General features: G+C 45.5%; 1 protein-coding gene across 1 annotated transcript in view; it reads right to left on the bottom strand.

Annotated features, from left to right (window-relative positions):
- Positions 1-17252, bottom strand: part of LOC130256575 (IgGFc-binding protein-like) — a 60206-nt gene extending 42954 nt beyond the window's left edge. Inside the window, exons 1-21 of the mRNA XM_056498312.1 lie at positions 17125-17252; positions 15740-15789; positions 15500-15649; positions 13666-13928; positions 12983-13064; positions 11677-11742; positions 11163-11407; positions 10498-10781; positions 8409-8686; positions 6021-6619; positions 5107-5671; positions 4754-4953; positions 4272-4652; positions 3630-3916; positions 2956-3227; positions 2570-2653; positions 2231-2380; positions 1370-1629; positions 1180-1267; positions 667-759; positions 297-380 (exon numbers count right to left, since the gene is read on the bottom strand). Of these exons, the coding sequence (XP_056354287.1) occupies positions 297-380; positions 667-759; positions 1180-1267; positions 1370-1629; positions 2231-2380; positions 2570-2653; positions 2956-3227; positions 3630-3916; positions 4272-4652; positions 4754-4953; positions 5107-5671; positions 6021-6619; positions 8409-8686; positions 10498-10781; positions 11163-11407; positions 11677-11742; positions 12983-13064; positions 13666-13928; positions 15500-15649; positions 15740-15789; positions 17125-17192 (4549 nt within the window). The 5' untranslated portion in view covers positions 17193-17252. The remainder of the gene's footprint in view (positions 1-296; positions 381-666; positions 760-1179; positions 1268-1369; positions 1630-2230; positions 2381-2569; positions 2654-2955; positions 3228-3629; positions 3917-4271; positions 4653-4753; positions 4954-5106; positions 5672-6020; positions 6620-8408; positions 8687-10497; positions 10782-11162; positions 11408-11676; positions 11743-12982; positions 13065-13665; positions 13929-15499; positions 15650-15739; positions 15790-17124) is intronic.
- Between the last annotated feature and the right edge of the window lie 442 nt (positions 17253-17694).

The following is a 17694-nucleotide window of genomic DNA, read 5'->3' as shown; positions in this document are numbered from 1 at the left end:
AAACACCATTTGGAGCATGACTGGTCTCTTGCCTTTACAGACAAGCAGAGTTATTACAGATCTTTATCATGATAGTATTAATTTTTATAGACATACAGTTCAAAGCTCTTCAAGCATCCTAATGCTACCAGCACAGCTGTCCCGCAGAAACCCTTAGAAGTGCAAGAGGATCCAATGCATGTCTTAATTGTTACAGAGAATGAAATAAAACAATTAATAGCCCTTCAACACGAATGCATCATATTCCCAGTATGGGTTTAGAAGAGGACTCAGCACTCTACCAATAATAGCAGTACCTGAGGTCACCCCAGGTGGTCTTGTTGATGGTGTCTGTGTTGTAATGTTAGGCAGTGGAGTAGGGGATGTAGTAGGAAGTGGACCTAAGGAGAGACAGGGGAAGAAGTGGTAAGTGTCAGCATAGGCCATTGACATGAACAGCTAATCCAGCCTTCCTGAAAAATCCAACATGCTGACCTAAGAGACCCAGGGCAGGGGTGGCATTGTTACATCTCTACTAAAACACTAACGCTAGCAACAGAGCTGGTATATAGGGGGCAACACACCCTCCTACAGTATGGACCCTCTATCCCAGATCCTGGGCCTTGGAAGAAGCAAAAGGAAAAGTTTCAACAAGCAGGATCAGAAGGGGATGGGAGGTGTCAGTACCTGAGCTCGGTGTGGGTCCGGTTGGTGAGGTGGTGAGTACAGGCTGCGTCGTGGTACCTGGCAGGGGGACCGTGGGTGTTGGTGTCCATGGATCTAGAAGAAGAGAGTGTAAGAGGAGATGTGCACCAACAGGGGAGTTTTGTTGCAAGCATCTATTTCCCTCACCCTTTCTGAAGTACTCAACACCATGACCAGGCATACCCAGGACAGGGATTGAAGTGCGTCATCTCAGGCAGAGCTGTCCCACTCAAGTGCTCTGCCACCAGCTTAGCTGGGTGACAGCAGTAAGCAAGGCACTTCTGTACCTGTGGGCAATGACTGTGGGCCTTGTAAGACATGAGCTAAAACAGTGGCTGCAGGCATTGCCAGTGCTCCAGCCTCCCAGAGGAGAGTTGACTTGGGCACAGGCTGCATCAGTGCCCAAAGACAACGTGTGCTCCTGCCTCTAGCACAGCCTGCCACCTCGGTCAGTGGCATATCTCAAGCTTCCCTTCCCTAAGGCAAGCCTTGTACCTGATACACAGGATCCCTTCTCAATGGAGATATCATCCAACGCTATGTTGCTCCGCACATCTTCACCCCATTCTCCCTCCAGCAAAATCTAAGGGAAGGAATGGTTCCAGCATTAGCTCCAGCTGCGTGTGTGAAGAGCTGTTAGAAAGCACTGCTCCTCTGAGGTGACAGTGAGAGCCTGTGGCCTTACCTGCATGTTTCCTGTGGTGTGCACTGTGACCTCTCCCAAGTGCCACATGTCGTTTTGGTTCCCAGCTTTCTTCCAGACCAGCACTTGCTCACCATCCTTCTTCACGTAGACGCCCAGGGCCATTGTTTGAGCAGTTCCGTACATGTGGTACCAGAAGCGGAAGCAAACTGTTCCTTCCCAGCTGCACACCGGACTGACCAGGTGAGCCACAAAGCCAGGGAGAGCGTCATCACCCCCTTGCAGGAAGATGTAGTAGCCATCTGAAACAGAGCACAAGCCACACTGTCGCAGATGCATCAGAGCTACACAAAGCAGCCAGGGAGAACACAAGCACAGTCCTGGGAGCACTCTGGCTGCAGTTTCAGGCAGGTCAAAGGAGGAGAAAGCAAACGCAATTCTGTCACAAGCCACAACCCACGCCAGACCCAAGTGCTTCTCTGAATGTTCTCTCAGGGCCATGGCAGATGTATGCTTTGGCCTGGGACACGGCAACAGCTCCAAAGCATTGCCAAAGTCTTCACTTGTCTCTGCAGATTTAGAGAACTCTTATCTTTGGCTTTTGGACAAGCCATGATCTTGTAATGGAGACACAGACCCATTTGCCTTGCCCAGAGATTGACACATCATGCAGCTGTGCAATACATTGTGCCCTGCATGGCAGGTCCTCGCCTGCTCTAGGGGTAGCACAGACTGATTGCCAGGGCTGGAAAGCCTTCCAAGGGAATCTGCCAGCCCTCTGGGACACCGGACAAAGTGCTCTGGAGGAAGGCCAGGAAAGATGTGGTCTGTGTTCATTGTTAGAGGTTTGTTGCCGTCCTTGCAGGGACATCCCACTGCCTGTGTCCTGCTTGCTGCTCCTACCTCCTGTTGTGTGATCAGAGGACGGGCCGGTATTTGGCGTGGGCGTTGGGCCTTTGTTCCTTATCCAGTCAATGCTGCTGTAATCTTCCTGGACCCACTCACAGAAGTCCTTCTCGAATGTGCAGGCAAAATTACAGTCTGTTGGTGGAGCTGAACATAGTGCAGAAAGGAAAGCAGAGGTTGTAGAGTGAGGGTGGGGCCGCCTTTTCCCCATGTCCAGCAGGGCTCAGAACATCCATGTACATCATACATGGCAGGCCCAGGGACAGTCAAGGGTGGCCAGCCAAGGGCAAGTGCTCAGCACAGCCACTACAAAAGACAGATGGGAGACAACGGTACCTGTGCTTGTCCCAGTTGACGGTGATGTTGTCGTATGTGGAGGCCGCGTTGTAGTGCCTGGCGACGGGGGTGAGGCTGTAGGAGCTGGTGAATGGAACAGAGTGAAACAGAAGTGGAGAAGGTATGTTTGAGAATGGAGATTTGTTCCCAAGTGGGGATGTTGCACGCTTCCCAAACACCCCCACACCATTGCAAACAAAGTGCAGGACGGGGATTCCACCTGCCTGGAAGAGTCTCTTCATGCAAGGGCTGGCTGGCCCACCAGAGTGGGGGACTGGTAATGTGATAGATGGAGAAATCCCTGCCCCCTGTACTTCCCTCCAGAACTGCCCCATGCCTTGTCTCTGAGACTCAAGGAAATCAAAGGAGGTGAACAGAAGACTTACCACAGACAGTGCCAGCACTCCAGTCTCCCAGATCAACGCCCGCCTCAGCACAGGCCGCAGCGTAGGCCCCCAGGTCATTGCAGAGCTGCTCCGTGCTGCCAGCCGTGGCACACTGGTCATAGACACAGCTCTCAAAGTATGTCTCGGGTGGCAGAACTGCATGGCACGGCTGGAACGGGCCACCGAGCTGTGTGAGGATTGAGCACTGCTTGTTAGCTGCCTCCTCTTCAGCAGGGGAGCAGGACGCAGGCGGGCTGATGTCTGGGTCACACCTACAAAGCAGACAGACAGCCCTGAGTTCCCTGCTGACAGCTGCCTGACCAGCATTTCCTGACTTCCTCCTGAGCTGTAATCTCAGCTTCTGCAGTCCAGACCCCTCCCTAAGACAGGCACCCATGGCTGTCACTTGAAAGAGGGGAACACAAAGTCCACAGGCACCATTGCCCTCCCTGGTTTCAGGTGGAAAGAGGCAAACGATTGAGGCAGTTGCAATCCAAACATCTTATTAAAACCATCCTGCCCAGACTCAGCCCACTCTCCCTGGGGTCAGGAACCGGCCTCTTCTCCCTTGCCCCATGCTTGCCATCACCAGCCCTCCCTCCTGATGTCCCTCACAGCTCCCCTCTGCCACACTCCCTTGTGTCCTTCATCTGCATGATGGAACAAGGACTCACGGCCACTCAGCATCTGGCACCCTCCAGCTGGCTCCAAAGTCGTTGAAGTCGGGTACAACCACCCCATCGGGTCGCATGAAGTCGTCCTGCTGGCTCCCAGTGTACGTCCCACAGAGCCCACAGAGTTTGCCCTTGTATTTCTCAGACACCTTCACTAGGAGCTCATGGTCCCCATTGAACTGCAGCTGCAGGCCCAGCTTGGTAGAAACCCTCACGTAGGAGCCGCTCAGGGAAATGCTCACACCAGGGGCAGGAGAAGCAGGCAGGGAGACCAGAGCACCGTTGATCTGGTAGAGGGGGACAGAGGGAGAGAGAAGCATAAAGAGCTGCCCTCCACTGGGAGGTCACTGGGGTTCCTCCCCAGGGTACTGCCAGTGGGCCAGAAGCAATGCTGGCATGAGAAACACTGCCTGGGCCTATGGGGTCAGCAGCCACTGTACAGTGACACACTGAAAGCTCAGGGAAGTAACCCAGAATGTGTGTCTGCATGAGCAGCCATGTAGGGCCCATTCAGAGCCCTGCCAGGCTCTTCTGTGAGTGTGCGGGAGGCTCAGGGAACAGCAAGCTGTCCCTGGGGGCAGAGGGGTATTTAAGGGTGTGCAGCGTGCCTGTTGTTCCCAGGTATAAAAGCGAGAGGCTTACGTAGACTGCCTTGTGCTTGCGCAGAGCAATGTGGAGGCCTTCGAGGGACAGTGCCACAGAGTCCAGAGCTGTCCAGCTCTGGCTGCCGCGATGTTCGTTGCGGGTGGTGACACTGAAGCCAATGGAGGAGTTGTCACAGCCTGTCACCACTGTGTAGTTGCAGGAGCCCTGGAAGTGGTGGAGCTTGCCATCGAAGGTGCTGTAGTGTGGGTCACCGTAGATGTGGCAGATGGCAGTGCTGGCTGGGTAACAGCCCCTCTGGCCATCCTGGATCTTGCAGACCTCGTCCTCGCCACAGGACAGGGCAGAGCAAACCATCTGGCCTTTGGCTTCACAGCGGCACCGGCGAGTGCAGTTCTCATTGACGAAGGATTCGCCTTCCTGCAGGCAGGGAAACACCAAACCTCAGCGTATGAAGCAGGAAAGTACAGGCAGAGGAGTGGCCTGGCAGGGGGGCAAAGCAGAGCAGGCTTTTCACTCACAGTATAGTAGTTGCCCTCAAAGAGGCAGCCGCAGTTGGCCTCGGGCACACAGGTGTCTCCGCTGAGGAGGAAGCCAGAGCTACATGCACAGCCCTCCACACAAGGCTTGGAGCAGTTCTGAGGAGCATGTTGGTCAACACAGGTGGCAGGACAGCCGGTCATGCAAGGGTCATAGTAGCTGTTGGGGGGACACTGCAGAGCTGCAATGGGAAGGGGAAAATTAGGACCAGCAAGACTTCAACCATGGTCAGCCAAGTGAGATGGGAAAGACCAAAGACTGTCTTTGGCCAGAGACTCACAGCAGAGAGCATGGCCATTTGTCCCTTTCTGACAATGGCAAGACAAGTACTCACGGCAGAAGGTGGCATTTCTCCAGGGAAGAAGAGTCACACCAGCTGCCTGGCACGCGTCAGCATAGGCCTCCAGAGCAGCACACAGGAACTCCTGGCCACCATTCAGGGCACACAGGTCATACAGGCAGGTGTCAAAGTAGTCCTGGGGGTTGATCACGCTGTGGCAACTGTCAAAAGAGCTAGGCCTGGTGGTCAGTATGCCACAGAACTGGTCGGAGCGGTAGAGCTGCTCATCTTCTGCACTGCAGGGTGGGGAGGGGACTGGAACACCGCAGGAGGGGTCACTGTCTGGCACCTGCCAGCTCTGTCCCAGCGCATTGGAGTCTGCAGCTTGCTGCCCGTTGGGCATCATGTACTCGTCGTCTCTGCGGTTGTTGAAATTGCCACACATGCCACAGGTCAGGTTGAAGTAGGTGGTGGGCACCTTCACCTCCACCGAGTGGTCAGCGTCGTAGGACACTCTGAGGTTGAAGTCTGTCTCCAGGACGATGTAGCGGCCGCTCTTGCTCACCGTGACGGCCCCTCCCGCTGCGCTCACGGGCAACGTCTGCCGCACGTTGTTCACCTACAGCACACAGGCACAGTGGGCCCCGGGCCTGTCCCCAGCCTCCCTGGCTGCTCCTGCCCAGGGAAAGCAGCTGCCAGCCCCAGCATGGCAGACAACTGCCTGGCATGTCCTCACACCCCAACACCCCTGGGGCTCACAGAGCTGTGTGCTGTGTTCTGCACTTTACTCAGCATGGCCCATGTTCCCCATTTATCCCCTTGCTCCTCCATTCCCTCTAGAAAGGGAAAACAAAGTGACCCAGTGCCTTCAAGAGATACAACGCACACCTGGCATGTGCCAGGCCCTGCCAGCTGCAGCCAGCCCAGCCTTGCAGCCTCACCCCACTGGAGACAGCCCCACTGCCTACCAGCACGTGGCTCGTCTGCTGCTTGACCATGACGATGCGCTGTCCGTACACCTCCACCGTGACTTCACGCACGTAGGACACTCGGGTGTTGCCCCTGTGCTCGTTCTTGGCCTCCACGTTGAAGTAGGGCAGGGAGCTGGTGTTGGAGCACACTTTGGCCAGGGTGTAGGTGCAGTTGCCCATGAAGCTGTGTGTCACCTTGTCAAAGGTTTTGTAGTGGGGGTCGCTGTGGACGTGGCAGATGCCGTAGGAGTGTTCGAGGCACACGGGTTTCCCGTTCTGCACCCCGCAGTACTGGCCCACAGGGCAGGAGGCATTGAAGCACTGGACTTTGCTTCCCCGTGCGGGACACACACACTTGGAGGAGCAGCTGTCGTCCGTCCAGAACTCGGAGCCCACGGGGTAGTGCTGCCCGTTGTGCCAGCACCCGCACTGCTGGCTGGGCACGCAGCGGTCATTGTAGAGCAGGTACCCGCTGTCGCACACACAGCCCTCCACACATGGCAGACTACAGGTATCGGGAGCTGTTGGGTCAACACAGGTGGCTGGACAAGCTGCAGCACAGGACTCGTAGTGACTGTTGGCTGGACATGCCAATGCTGTGTAAGAAAAGGTAAAGACTTATATTAATATTTTCGTAATTACTCAAATATTGGGGTTTGTTTAGTTTCATATTTTGATTTATTTTAAAATATCTGAAATGTTTGTGAGCATGTTGGAACTAGCAGCATTTTCATGCATGCCTTTGTTGTCTTACCACACTTGAATTTCTTTTGAGGTTTTGCTGTCTAAACTTTCACTCAGAGAGAGCATTTCATAGGACATGAAGATGATTTGTTGAATTCTTGCATTGGACCGAGGATATCAATGTCACGTTAGCTATTTGTCCTAGATATTCTATATTTTGTCTATAGTTCTGATATTTAGTTCCAAACATATTGTAATGTCTTAATTCTTTTTTTCTCACTTCACTGAGGTAGTTAAGGCTTGTTGAATTATCAGGATATAGGCATGTTCTATTCTATTTTTGTATTTTGTTACATGCTTGACATATAACTATCCTTTATAATTAGATGTTTAAAATACTGTCATATTCTGATGAGAAGGTCTGAGAACTGAAGCTTCCTGAGCAATCTTTTTTCAGCTTCCAGATGTTTATGTGATATGAAACAATTTCTAATGACATGTTTTCTCACTCTATCTTTAGCCTACTTTTTTAAGGAGACAGAGATAATACAATAACCTTGTACATTTCTCTGCCCATTCTCCCACTTTATTTGACCCAGGTGATCTACAGGAAATAAGTTGGTGAGGTTGGCAGAGGACAAAAATATATTCAGGTTCATTAAAGGAAATAGGCACAAGGCAAGCAGGAGGCATCCTGGAAGCTCTTTCAGCAGAAAGAAGAGTTGCAGAGACAGCTCACTCCTGCTTAGAAACCGTAGAACCTGTAGGATATAAAGCCTCAGTAATGTCCCCAGCCTTGAAAATGCTCCAGATGGAGACTGAAGTTAAATGGGATACAAATGTCAGAAAAGAAATTAGGTAATTTCAGTAATTCCAATATTTTCAGATGAGCTTTTTAGTCTCCCCATCTCATTCAGCCTAGAAGACACATGGGTCACTGAATTACTATTTCTTATTCCTTTTATTGTTACTCCTTAGCACAGAAATTTATCTGTTGCTTCAATATTTGACACCTTTTGTCTTGTGCCTCTGTGTGTTTCTGTCTCTTCCATCTCTTCCCTACTCTCTCTGTGTTCTCTGCCCTCAGTAGAATTGTTAAAATCTCCATTGTTACAATCTCCAATTACTTTTGACTTCACTCCTGGTCTTTAATTGCAGGCTGCCTCTCCCATCTGAAACCATGAAAGACTACACCTGTAGGGGACACTCTGATGCTTTCTTCCACATTTAATAGGGAAGAATGATCAGCTCAGAAGAATGGCCCCTACTCTCATACATATGGGAGTCTGTACCACTAATAGTGTCTACAACACTCTCCTCCCTTTACCCCAGATCTCCTGTTCAGCTTGTCAGAAGAGTTCCTCCATCTTGCTCTCTTTGCAGAGAGGAATTCAAAGGAAAGGCCTCCAATTCTATTTTAAGATGGATTAGATGGAATTTTTCCCCTTTCATTAAAAGCAGCTGAATTATTTTTACTAGCATCTTCCCAAAGGAATCAAACTGAGAAACTACATATAACATTGAAATCTTTAGCCTGATCAGTCAAGGTTGTCAGTGTTACATGAATTCAAAACAGGGTTGTAAATCTCTGTCTTCAGGAAATCCTCACTAAACCCTCCTGACAAGTGGTAATTTCTATCAATCTTTGATACACTAAACCCTCCTGACAAGTGGTAATTTCTATCAATCTTTGATACATACGGCAAAAGGTTTCATTTCTCCATGGTGGCAGCTGGACTCCTGCAGCTTGGCACACATCTGCATAAGCCTGTAGGCTTTCACAGAGGGCTGCATTGTCCAAGTGGAGTTCACAGAGATCATACTGGCAATCTTCAAAATAACTCTGTGGATCAACCACTGAGTGGCATTTCTGGAATGGACTATTTGGATCTGTGATCAGACCACAGTATGCATTGCTTTGGATCATGTGCTTTTCATCATCAGTGCAGTTTGGAGTATGGCCATCATCTGGTGAGCACCTAATGTGGAAAAAAAAATGTAGAAAAATTAACGGATCAACTTTGGATTCACTAGTACCTGAGATGCTTTTAAAATCACATCTACCAAAACTACAGGTCTCTTCCCAGACTAAGAATGATGTATTTCCAATCCCTCTATTTCTATCCTCTTAGGATAGAAATTCAGATTTTAACAGGATCTGAACCTGATATCTTTGAGAGGTCTGCATGAACTCAGATATTTATTTTTGGCTTTCTGGTAAGTCAGGTTGTTTACGTGGAAGGGGAATTAGAAAGTGAAAGCATTCAAAGTTAAACTCCTACTCTCCTGAAATAACATACTGTGAAATAATTAATAACAAGTCAAGTAGCTCAGAAGAGTTGATGCAATGTCTTCAAGTATTAGCATTCATAAACTAAACCAAAAACTGAAATATTCATGGGCACCTTCAGTGTTTTTATTCAAATACTGAAATGTATATTTAAATGTACAAAAGGAATTTAGCCAAGTCAGTGCTAAAACTCACAGATCATTCTCCCTTTCTAGTCTCTGCTTGTATTTAACATAGTCTTTGTGTTTGCTCAAACAGCACCAAGGGACAAAAGAAGCCCCCGTGGCCTTTCTCTCCTATCAGCAAGGCAAAACAAATGAGAAAGGCAGTGTCCCTTTTATGGAAGTGTTGTTTGCTTGCAGCTGTGAGCCAGGGTTGCATCAGGGTGCCTAAAGAGACCATTTATGGAGACATTGCAAAACACATTTAATTTATATTTAATTTCTGATTTAATTGGCCACTGTTCCTGAAAACCCCAAGAAGCAACCTTAAAACTCAGGCCCAGGGGTCCCTCCAGGAGCAGGTGATGTGAAGATATGGATGCTGTGTGTCCAGTCCCAGCACCTGGCAGGATCCAGCCCAGAGCTTTAGGGACAAAAACTTTCCCCATGGTGAGGCTACAGAGATGATACTGGCAGCCTGAGCCCAGCAGAAGCCTGAGCTTTTCCTGAGGATCATTATGATGTGAGGGAACAAAAACACTCCCCCCTCCCTGCCTCAGCTGGACTCCCTTTGGGCACAAAACATGTGGAGTAAGATTTAAAGGGGGAAGAGGGAGGTATTGATCTCCTGTCCTTGGCGATTTTGAGGCCACACTTTGATTCTTATGTTTGGTTTTGGACCTCTCACTGCCAGAAAGATATTGAGGTGCTGGGCTGTATCCAGAGAAGGGCAATGGAGCTGGTGAAGGGTCTGGCATGAGGAGTGGCTGAGAGAATTGAGGTTGTTAGGCCTTGGGAGGAAAAGGCTCAGGGGACACCTCCTCACTCTGCAGCTCCCTGAAAGGAGGCTGTAGTGAGATGGGGACAGTCTCTTTTCCAGGTGACAGGGTGCGAGGAAGTGGCCTCAAGTTGCACCAGGGGAGGTTTAGATTAGGTATTAGGAAAAAATTCTTCTCAAAAAGGCTCGTTGAGCATTGGAACAGGCTGCCCAGGGAAGTGGTGGAGTCACCATCCCTGGAGGAATTGAGAAAGAGCCTAAGTGTGGCATTTGGGGGTCATAGTTTTTGGTGGATATAGCAGTGCTGGGCTAACTGTTGGACTCAAGGATGTTAAAGGTCTTTTCCAGCCTAAACAGTTCTAAGAGTCTACGAAGTTTTCTCTTCTTAAGCACAGTTACTTTTTCTGTGAAACTTTACCTGGCTGCATAAAGTAAATACACTGACAAGGATAGATTTTATCACACATGTCAGATATTTTTGGCCTCCAAAGAAGAGTTGCATTAAGCACTGGTCATTGCATAGCCAACAGGTAAGACCTGACATCCTGGCAAGAGTCCTACCTGGAGTCATTGTAAACTTGCCAACTGTTGCCAAGGCTGGTTGAGTTTGCTTCCATCTCTCCATCTGGGTTGAGAAAATCATCTGCTTTTTGCCCGTTGTAATTTCCACACATTCCACAGACTTTAGACATATAGGTACTGGGAAGAGTGATTTCTGCTCTCTGATTTCCATCAAACTTGACTTGCAGCCCAAAGTCAGTAGTAACCACAACATACTGCCCGCTGAGGTAGATACTAACACCTGGGACCAAGGTCACAGGGACCACCTGGCTGACTCCATTGACCTGCAGGCACAGAGAAGGACAAGTATTGTAAGCACTTGACAGGAAGTATTTTTAATGGTGACCCTGTTAGATCCCTATATTGACAAAGTGAGCAGTAAGAGCTTACTCTGTGCTAGTATAAGTACGTATATGTGTATATGGCCACAGGCCATATAAGTGCCAGCACTTAGCCCACCTTTCAACAACACAACACAGAATTTTGGCTAATGCTTTCAGCTCTGAAATTCCCATGCTTAAGAACTCCACATTACTCCTGCTCCTAAATATCTGATTGCCCTCTAATAATTATTGTATGGATGCTGTAAATTTATAGCCGTTGTACAACATTATCTTCATTCATGCTATGAGTTATAAATGATAATAAGTGGGCTCCAGCCTTACCTTAACAGCTCTTTTTTGACCAAGGTTGATCCTGTAGCTATAGACATCAATGTCCACATACTGGACATAGGACACACGGGTGTTGCCTCTCCTGTGCTCATTGGCTGCTTCCACATTGAAATAGGGCAAGGAGCTGTTACTCTCACACAACTTGGAGAGGGTGTAGGTGCAGGTGCCCATGAAGTCATGACGTTGCTTGTCAAAGGTGTTGTAGTGGGGATCCCCATGAACACTGCAAATAGCTTCTGGAGACAGGAAAAATGAAGATGTTCTCATTAACATACAGCCACATCCCAAAAGCCCATCTTATTGTGTCCTCCCACTGCACAATCACCCTAACTTTGTAGATTACACCTGGAAGAACTGGAACAGAAAAGGCTGATATGCATGGCATAAAGCAATGTTTTAGACAAATACCCATAGAAATTAACTGAAGCAATGAAGCAGTACTGCTAGTAAAAAATGTAACTGTCCAACAACCCATTGAGTAGTATATGTGATTGGCTAAAATTACCTGTCACTGGGAGTGGTGTAGGTTCTGTTGGTGTAGGTGTTGGTGGTACAGGTGTAGGGCCAGCTTCTGTTAGTGGAAAAGACAAAGAAATACATTGTGCTTTAACATTAAAGAGTGAACACTATTTACACATCAACAAAGGAATTTTCACTTACTCCTCACCAGTATAAAGTTACAAGTTCTTCAGTGAAGCAAATAGAACGGCCTGTGTTTAAAACTGGGATTGTGTGGATCTTTTTTAGCTCTTAGGAACGCTCATCTGATTGTTAGTTTGATAGCAGTGACTGAGCTCAGGCTCCTCTCTGGAGCTGGAAGTGTGGTTACATTTAGGTGTGTGACTCCCTCTGGTGTATGTTAAGACACATGAAGGTCCTACTGTCAGTGAGTGTTGGCAGGTGTAGGAATGAGATGAACAGAGAAGCTTTTGTCTCTTGGAGTTACCTTTGTGCACCATCCAGTGGCTGAATTATGTGCTAATACTACCGGAGAAATGAAGAACTGGTTCTCCCTAGCCCTCAAACAAAATAAGGCCCCAAGTCTTTTTCATGGAATTTTAAATAAAATCAAATGATCAGAGGATGTGGACCTGAAAGGAAATCTTTGTCACAACTAGTGTAAATTAGAAATATTTTGTGTCATTACCTTATAAATATTTAACAGAGAACACCTAGTAAGACCTATGAAACTTTCTATAAGTTTTTCAGCAAATTTCTTTGTCAAGTCATATTCTGTAGGTATTTCATGCTTGTCAGTAAAAATGGATCTCAGCCATGCACAGCTTGTGCTAGTCTTGGCTTATCTGTTACAGGGTCAGAGATCAAACTCAAACTGCTGATTTGTAGCCAAAGCTGGTAGTGCAATTGACTCATTGTTCTTTCTTTGCGCAACATATGGTTGTTCTGCATATTTAACGAGCTTGTGTGACCTGATATTAGCTGTAAAATGCCAATTAGAACACTTAATCTGGAACTGAAGATCAATGTGCCTAACCTTGTCTAGGTTTAGAGAAGCATTTCAGACTTAGAAGTGAGGATGAATTTTGCTGGACCAGGTGAAAAAGGTCACATTTGCAGAGAAAGGGATAGCTTATCTTGGATATTGGAGGTGATGAGGAAAGATTTAAGAAGAAATATCAGCAAAACAAATGACATTGAAATGAAGTGTAATGTTTTTGCCATTTCTCTTTTGTGGTTTGAAGTTCTGAGGGGTTGCTATATTGTATATGGAGTGGAGTAATGGAAATTTGTGTTCAGCTCTAAACAGAGAGGAGGAAGTAGCACAGACTTGGGTGCAAACACAGACTTACCACAGGGTCCATCCCTTACTCTCACATTGTCCAGTGCTGTATCCCCATACTCTGTCAGTCCTCGGACAGCCTCAAAAATCACCTAGGCAGGACACAAAGTGATCCCCATGTCAGAGGTGTTTAGGCAAACAAAAGACCATTTCTCTTAGCATGCTTTCAAACTAATCTCTCTGCTTTTTTGCTAAAACTTGCAATTAGCAAGATGAGGTTATAACAACTAAAGAAATATATATTCTGTAATAAGGTGAGGACTGCAAGAAACATTGTCCTCTATTTTGCTGTCTTGTAAATTATTTATGATAATTAGTAGTCCTGATTCTACAGAGGAGTCTAACAGAGGTGGCATCCCAAGGTTCAAACCTTGAAACTCACAGCAGACAAACCTGCATTTATTAAGAGGTTTAAAGTCCTTGACTTCATGATAAAATCATGAAAAAAGGAAGGAAAAAGAGAGAAAATTAACTGAATTGTATCCCTTAACTAACAGCACTGATGAAACTAGGAGGTTGGTGGTTTTCTCTCTTAGTTCATTGGCAGAAATCATGAGGCCATTCTATTTACAAAATATAAATCAAGCAAATCTTGGTTATGTTTTCTAGCTTACATGCACAACACTTTGCAGCCTGCAAGGGGAGTAAAAATACTAACACTGTACAAAGAAATATATTTTACAAAAACATTACCTTTATCTTTCTCTCTGTTGGAAAAGTGTGAGTGATGGCACCATATTCCCAGAAGGAACTCTGGTTTCCCTTCCGATACCACACCACAGCCTCCTTTGTGCCATTTTGGACAAGCACTCTCAGCTCATTCATCTCTTCTGTTCCAAACATGTAGTACCAGAAGTCTATGCATATTTTTCCAGAAACTACAATGTCTGGGCTCTCCAGCCTGTTAGTGTCAAAGGGGATCAGATTACTTGCTTCTTGGTAGATGAAATAACCATCTGCAGAGTGAAACAGAAATTAAAATGCAGTTGAGGCTTCTGATAACTTGTTAAGTATCATTTAAAACTGAAGTACAATCCAAATCTGGAAGAAATTAAGGCATCATTATCAGTGTAAAGAAGCAAAGCAAAGGGTGTTTGGACTTCACATTGCAATGGTTAACACGTGTAGTTATATAAAGTAGAATGTGAGCCTGAGAGAAAAGTAAACACATTTCATCTCATAAGAACAGTTATTTGAGATCACAATTAAAGACATGGAATTCTTTCAAGAGACTGCACATCCAGATATTACCACACTGGTCTATGTTCAGTTTTCACTTTTCACCCCACCATGTTTTTTTGTGGGATATTTTTTAAAATAAATATTTTGGTCTCAAAGTGAGTAAATTCTTGACACAAAGAAAATTTTAAACTGTCAGCATTTTGTTTTGTCTCAAAATAGAAGAAATAGAAAGCAATTATGATATTTCCTTTGAAATATTTAAATTTGACATTATGAAAAGGAAGGAAATTTTTCAAAATTCAAGAACTTGCAGTGTTTCTTTAGGATTTGAAATACCTTAGTCTAATTGGTGAAATATGAAATCAGATTTTGCTTTACTAGGTCTGAAATCTTTTGCTTCACTTGGGCTAATGTCAAAGTTACCTTTCCCCAGTGCAGCTAAAGTCAAGTCTCTCCCATTTGACTATGGAAAACAGTCAAGAATAAATGAATGACCATTTCTGTCTGGTAAAGGATGGCTCCACACAGAGCATCTAACATTCAGTCATGGATTTAAGTTGGCAAGAAAATCTAAGTCTCATTCAAAGTGATATGGTCTGTGTCGATTCAAAAAGCAAAGCATTATTATTTATGCTAATCCAAACAAAAAATGCTTCATTTTTTCTATCAAAAGGCAATTATAGTCATTATTATCAAAACAGAAAAAAATGCAGAAAATTATCTAGCAACAATCCCAACTAATAGTGTTCTAATCTGCTTACTGACACTGACAGTAGTTGACCTTTCAGTCTTGGGATAATTACAGGAAGCCATATGATTGCAGACTGATCCCCCTAAATGGGTCTGCTGGGGCAAGGACAGCAGTGCAAACATACAGAGACCACGTCAGATTCCAGTTTTTAGACCACAGATATCAGAGGACAAAGTTTTTAAAAATGTTCTTCAATTTCAGACTTGATTTTGTAACCACTGGTGTGAACTTTATCTTGTGCCAGTGCAGTAATCACTACACTTGTTGCCATAAACTGCTATCAGTGAAATTTGGCCAGAAGCCCTCTCTTGAAAAATGATCTGTGCCATGTCACTACATTCTCTATGAGGCCTTAAGTGTGATAAAATTTGCTTTCTTTTGCTTCCATGCACTGATAAAGATATCCAATCTATGATGGGCAAGTCAGTTTAATTCACTCCTGTCTGACATGATGAAAAATCAAAGATAGGTGTCAGCATGAAGGAAACCAGACACACTTCAAAGGGCTTCATGAATCTCTTTTCTCTTTCAAGGAAAGGTAGTCAAGCTGTCTTCAGAAAAGGAGAATCAAGGCAGCCACAAACGAGCACTTACTTCCATCAGGATAGTCTCCATCAGGACCTGTTCCATGAGTTGGAGTGTCATGCTTGGTTCGTATCCACACTCCCTGGTTGACATTGCAAGGCTGAGTCCAGTCACAGAATGGCCTTGAGTTATTGTTAAAATCACATCTGGTGAGGTAAGCTGAAATAAAACACATGAAAGTGAAGAAAAGGAGCCAGCATATCCAAAGTCTGCCTTGGATGGTTATCAGCACTAATGCCATGCAGTTACCTGTTTCAGGATCCCATGTCTTCACGCCACCTCTTGGTCTTTGCTTGATCCTGTCAAGAAAAAAATGGAGTTAATCCCTTGCGGAATTATTGATTAAAAATCTCTTTAAAAAAGAATGTTGGGACCTCAATTTACACCACTGGGTGTTTCACTGAATAACAATAGATCCAGGGTTCCACCCATGCCTGAATTTCTCTTCCCATACGGAAGTTACTCGTTCATGGCAAAACTCTGATGTGAATCAAAGGTGAGAAGGATTCTCTGCTCTGGATCCCATTGAATCAGAATGAGAGGAGTTCTCCTGGGCTCAGAGAGCTGCAGGAGGATGGATGGATGGATACATCTCAGCTCAGACAGCAGCAGGATAATAGCAGAGACTTTCTAGGATCTTGCTCGTGGCACTATTATCTCCACTGTTGCTAGGCAAGCCAGTGCTCTGTGTAACTCAGTTACTTGTTGGAAGGCTATGTACTTGCTTTAACCCCTGAAAATCTCTCAGGACACAAGGTTTTATTTCATTCAGCTCTTCTTTGCCCTGAAAATGCTGCAAAACAAAAGCAGCTACAAATGCACAGTTGTGCAGATGAATTGACACAAGACCAAAATCACTCTCCAGGTCACAACACAAATGGCTCTGCTCTTTGGGTGTTTTGCATAGGGAAGGGATAGTCTCCAATTTCTGGAGGCAGGATTCTGTTCTAAACTCTATGGTGCTCCCTCCTTAATTATCCTTATTGTACTTGACACAGTATAGAGAATCTGTCCTCAAGTAAATGTCTGCACTGCTCAAAATCCAAGCAATGACATTCAGAAACCTAGGGAGATTAGGAGCAAATATCACAATTAATTTATTGTGAAATGACGCAATGAAATGCAGCTAGCAACTAGAAACAGATTGAGCTCAGGCAAAAGAGGAAAAAGAATATGTAAAGACAGATAAGTGAGAAAGTGAGAAAGTTTTCTTCATTGTTCTTCTTGGATTTCTTCTTCCTGGGAAAGGGAAAGCCATGAAAAGTTGCCACTCAGTCTCTATTCAGTGCTATCTTTAAACAGTTATACATCAGGCAAATCCTAAAGCAAAGGTTACTGTAGGTATATTCAAAGTCAAGAGAGTTTTGTAAGTATTGTGGCTATTTGTCCAGATCTCTTCTTTACAGATGAACCATTGGAAATCCACATGTTAAAGGTTTCTGACAGAAGCTAGTGCAGAATTAGATAACCACAAATTTAAATGATTTCTTTTTTAAAATGACCTGGTTCAATTGTACAACATTCCAAATTTAAAAAGGGAAGAAACATTCCACATTTTAAAAGTGAAGAATGGATATGTATCATTAACAGCTAATTTTTCTGAATTAAGCTACATTCAGTAGCTTGCTACTTACCCTGTGGTACTTGGCACCGAAATACAGAGCAAAATTAAAATGTATTGTAAGTGCCAGAGGGTCCCCATGCTAGAAGACAGAGTCAAATCTTCTGTGTAGTGTAGTTTACATAGTAATCTACTTGCTGTACTGAGCAAGGAGAAAAGGAGGATGTCCTAGGGTGAAGCAGGTGAATATATTGGCAAGAGGGTGGAGACGATTATAAAAAATCTGTCCAATCATGTATCCAATCATGGGCTGTCTACCTTGAGAAAAGCACCTATGAACTGAATACTCATACTCTGTGTCACTTTCTTTGACACCCTTTGCTGTTTGCTAGAGAAATTGATGTGATTTTGGAAAATTTTCCTGCTGTTCTTGTATATTAATTAAGCCTGGAAATTTAAAGGGATTAGCAAGACTACTTTTTCCATTTTAAGACTCCTACCCAGCTTTTACGTCTAGTCTAAGTGGGATTTCTCATTCTGACTGAATTTTCTCCATTTCTGAAATTAGCAGTCAGCAGAGCAGATACAACATTTCAATTTACTCACAACAGTCCAGTTGTCGTGGGCATAACTCAGGAACTTG

Source organism: Oenanthe melanoleuca, chromosome 9 (assembly GCF_029582105.1).
Source record: "Oenanthe melanoleuca isolate GR-GAL-2019-014 chromosome 9, OMel1.0, whole genome shotgun sequence".
Classification (NCBI taxonomy): Eukaryota; Metazoa; Chordata; class Aves; order Passeriformes; family Muscicapidae; genus Oenanthe; species Oenanthe melanoleuca.
This window is presented reverse-complemented; position numbering and strand designations above follow the sequence as displayed.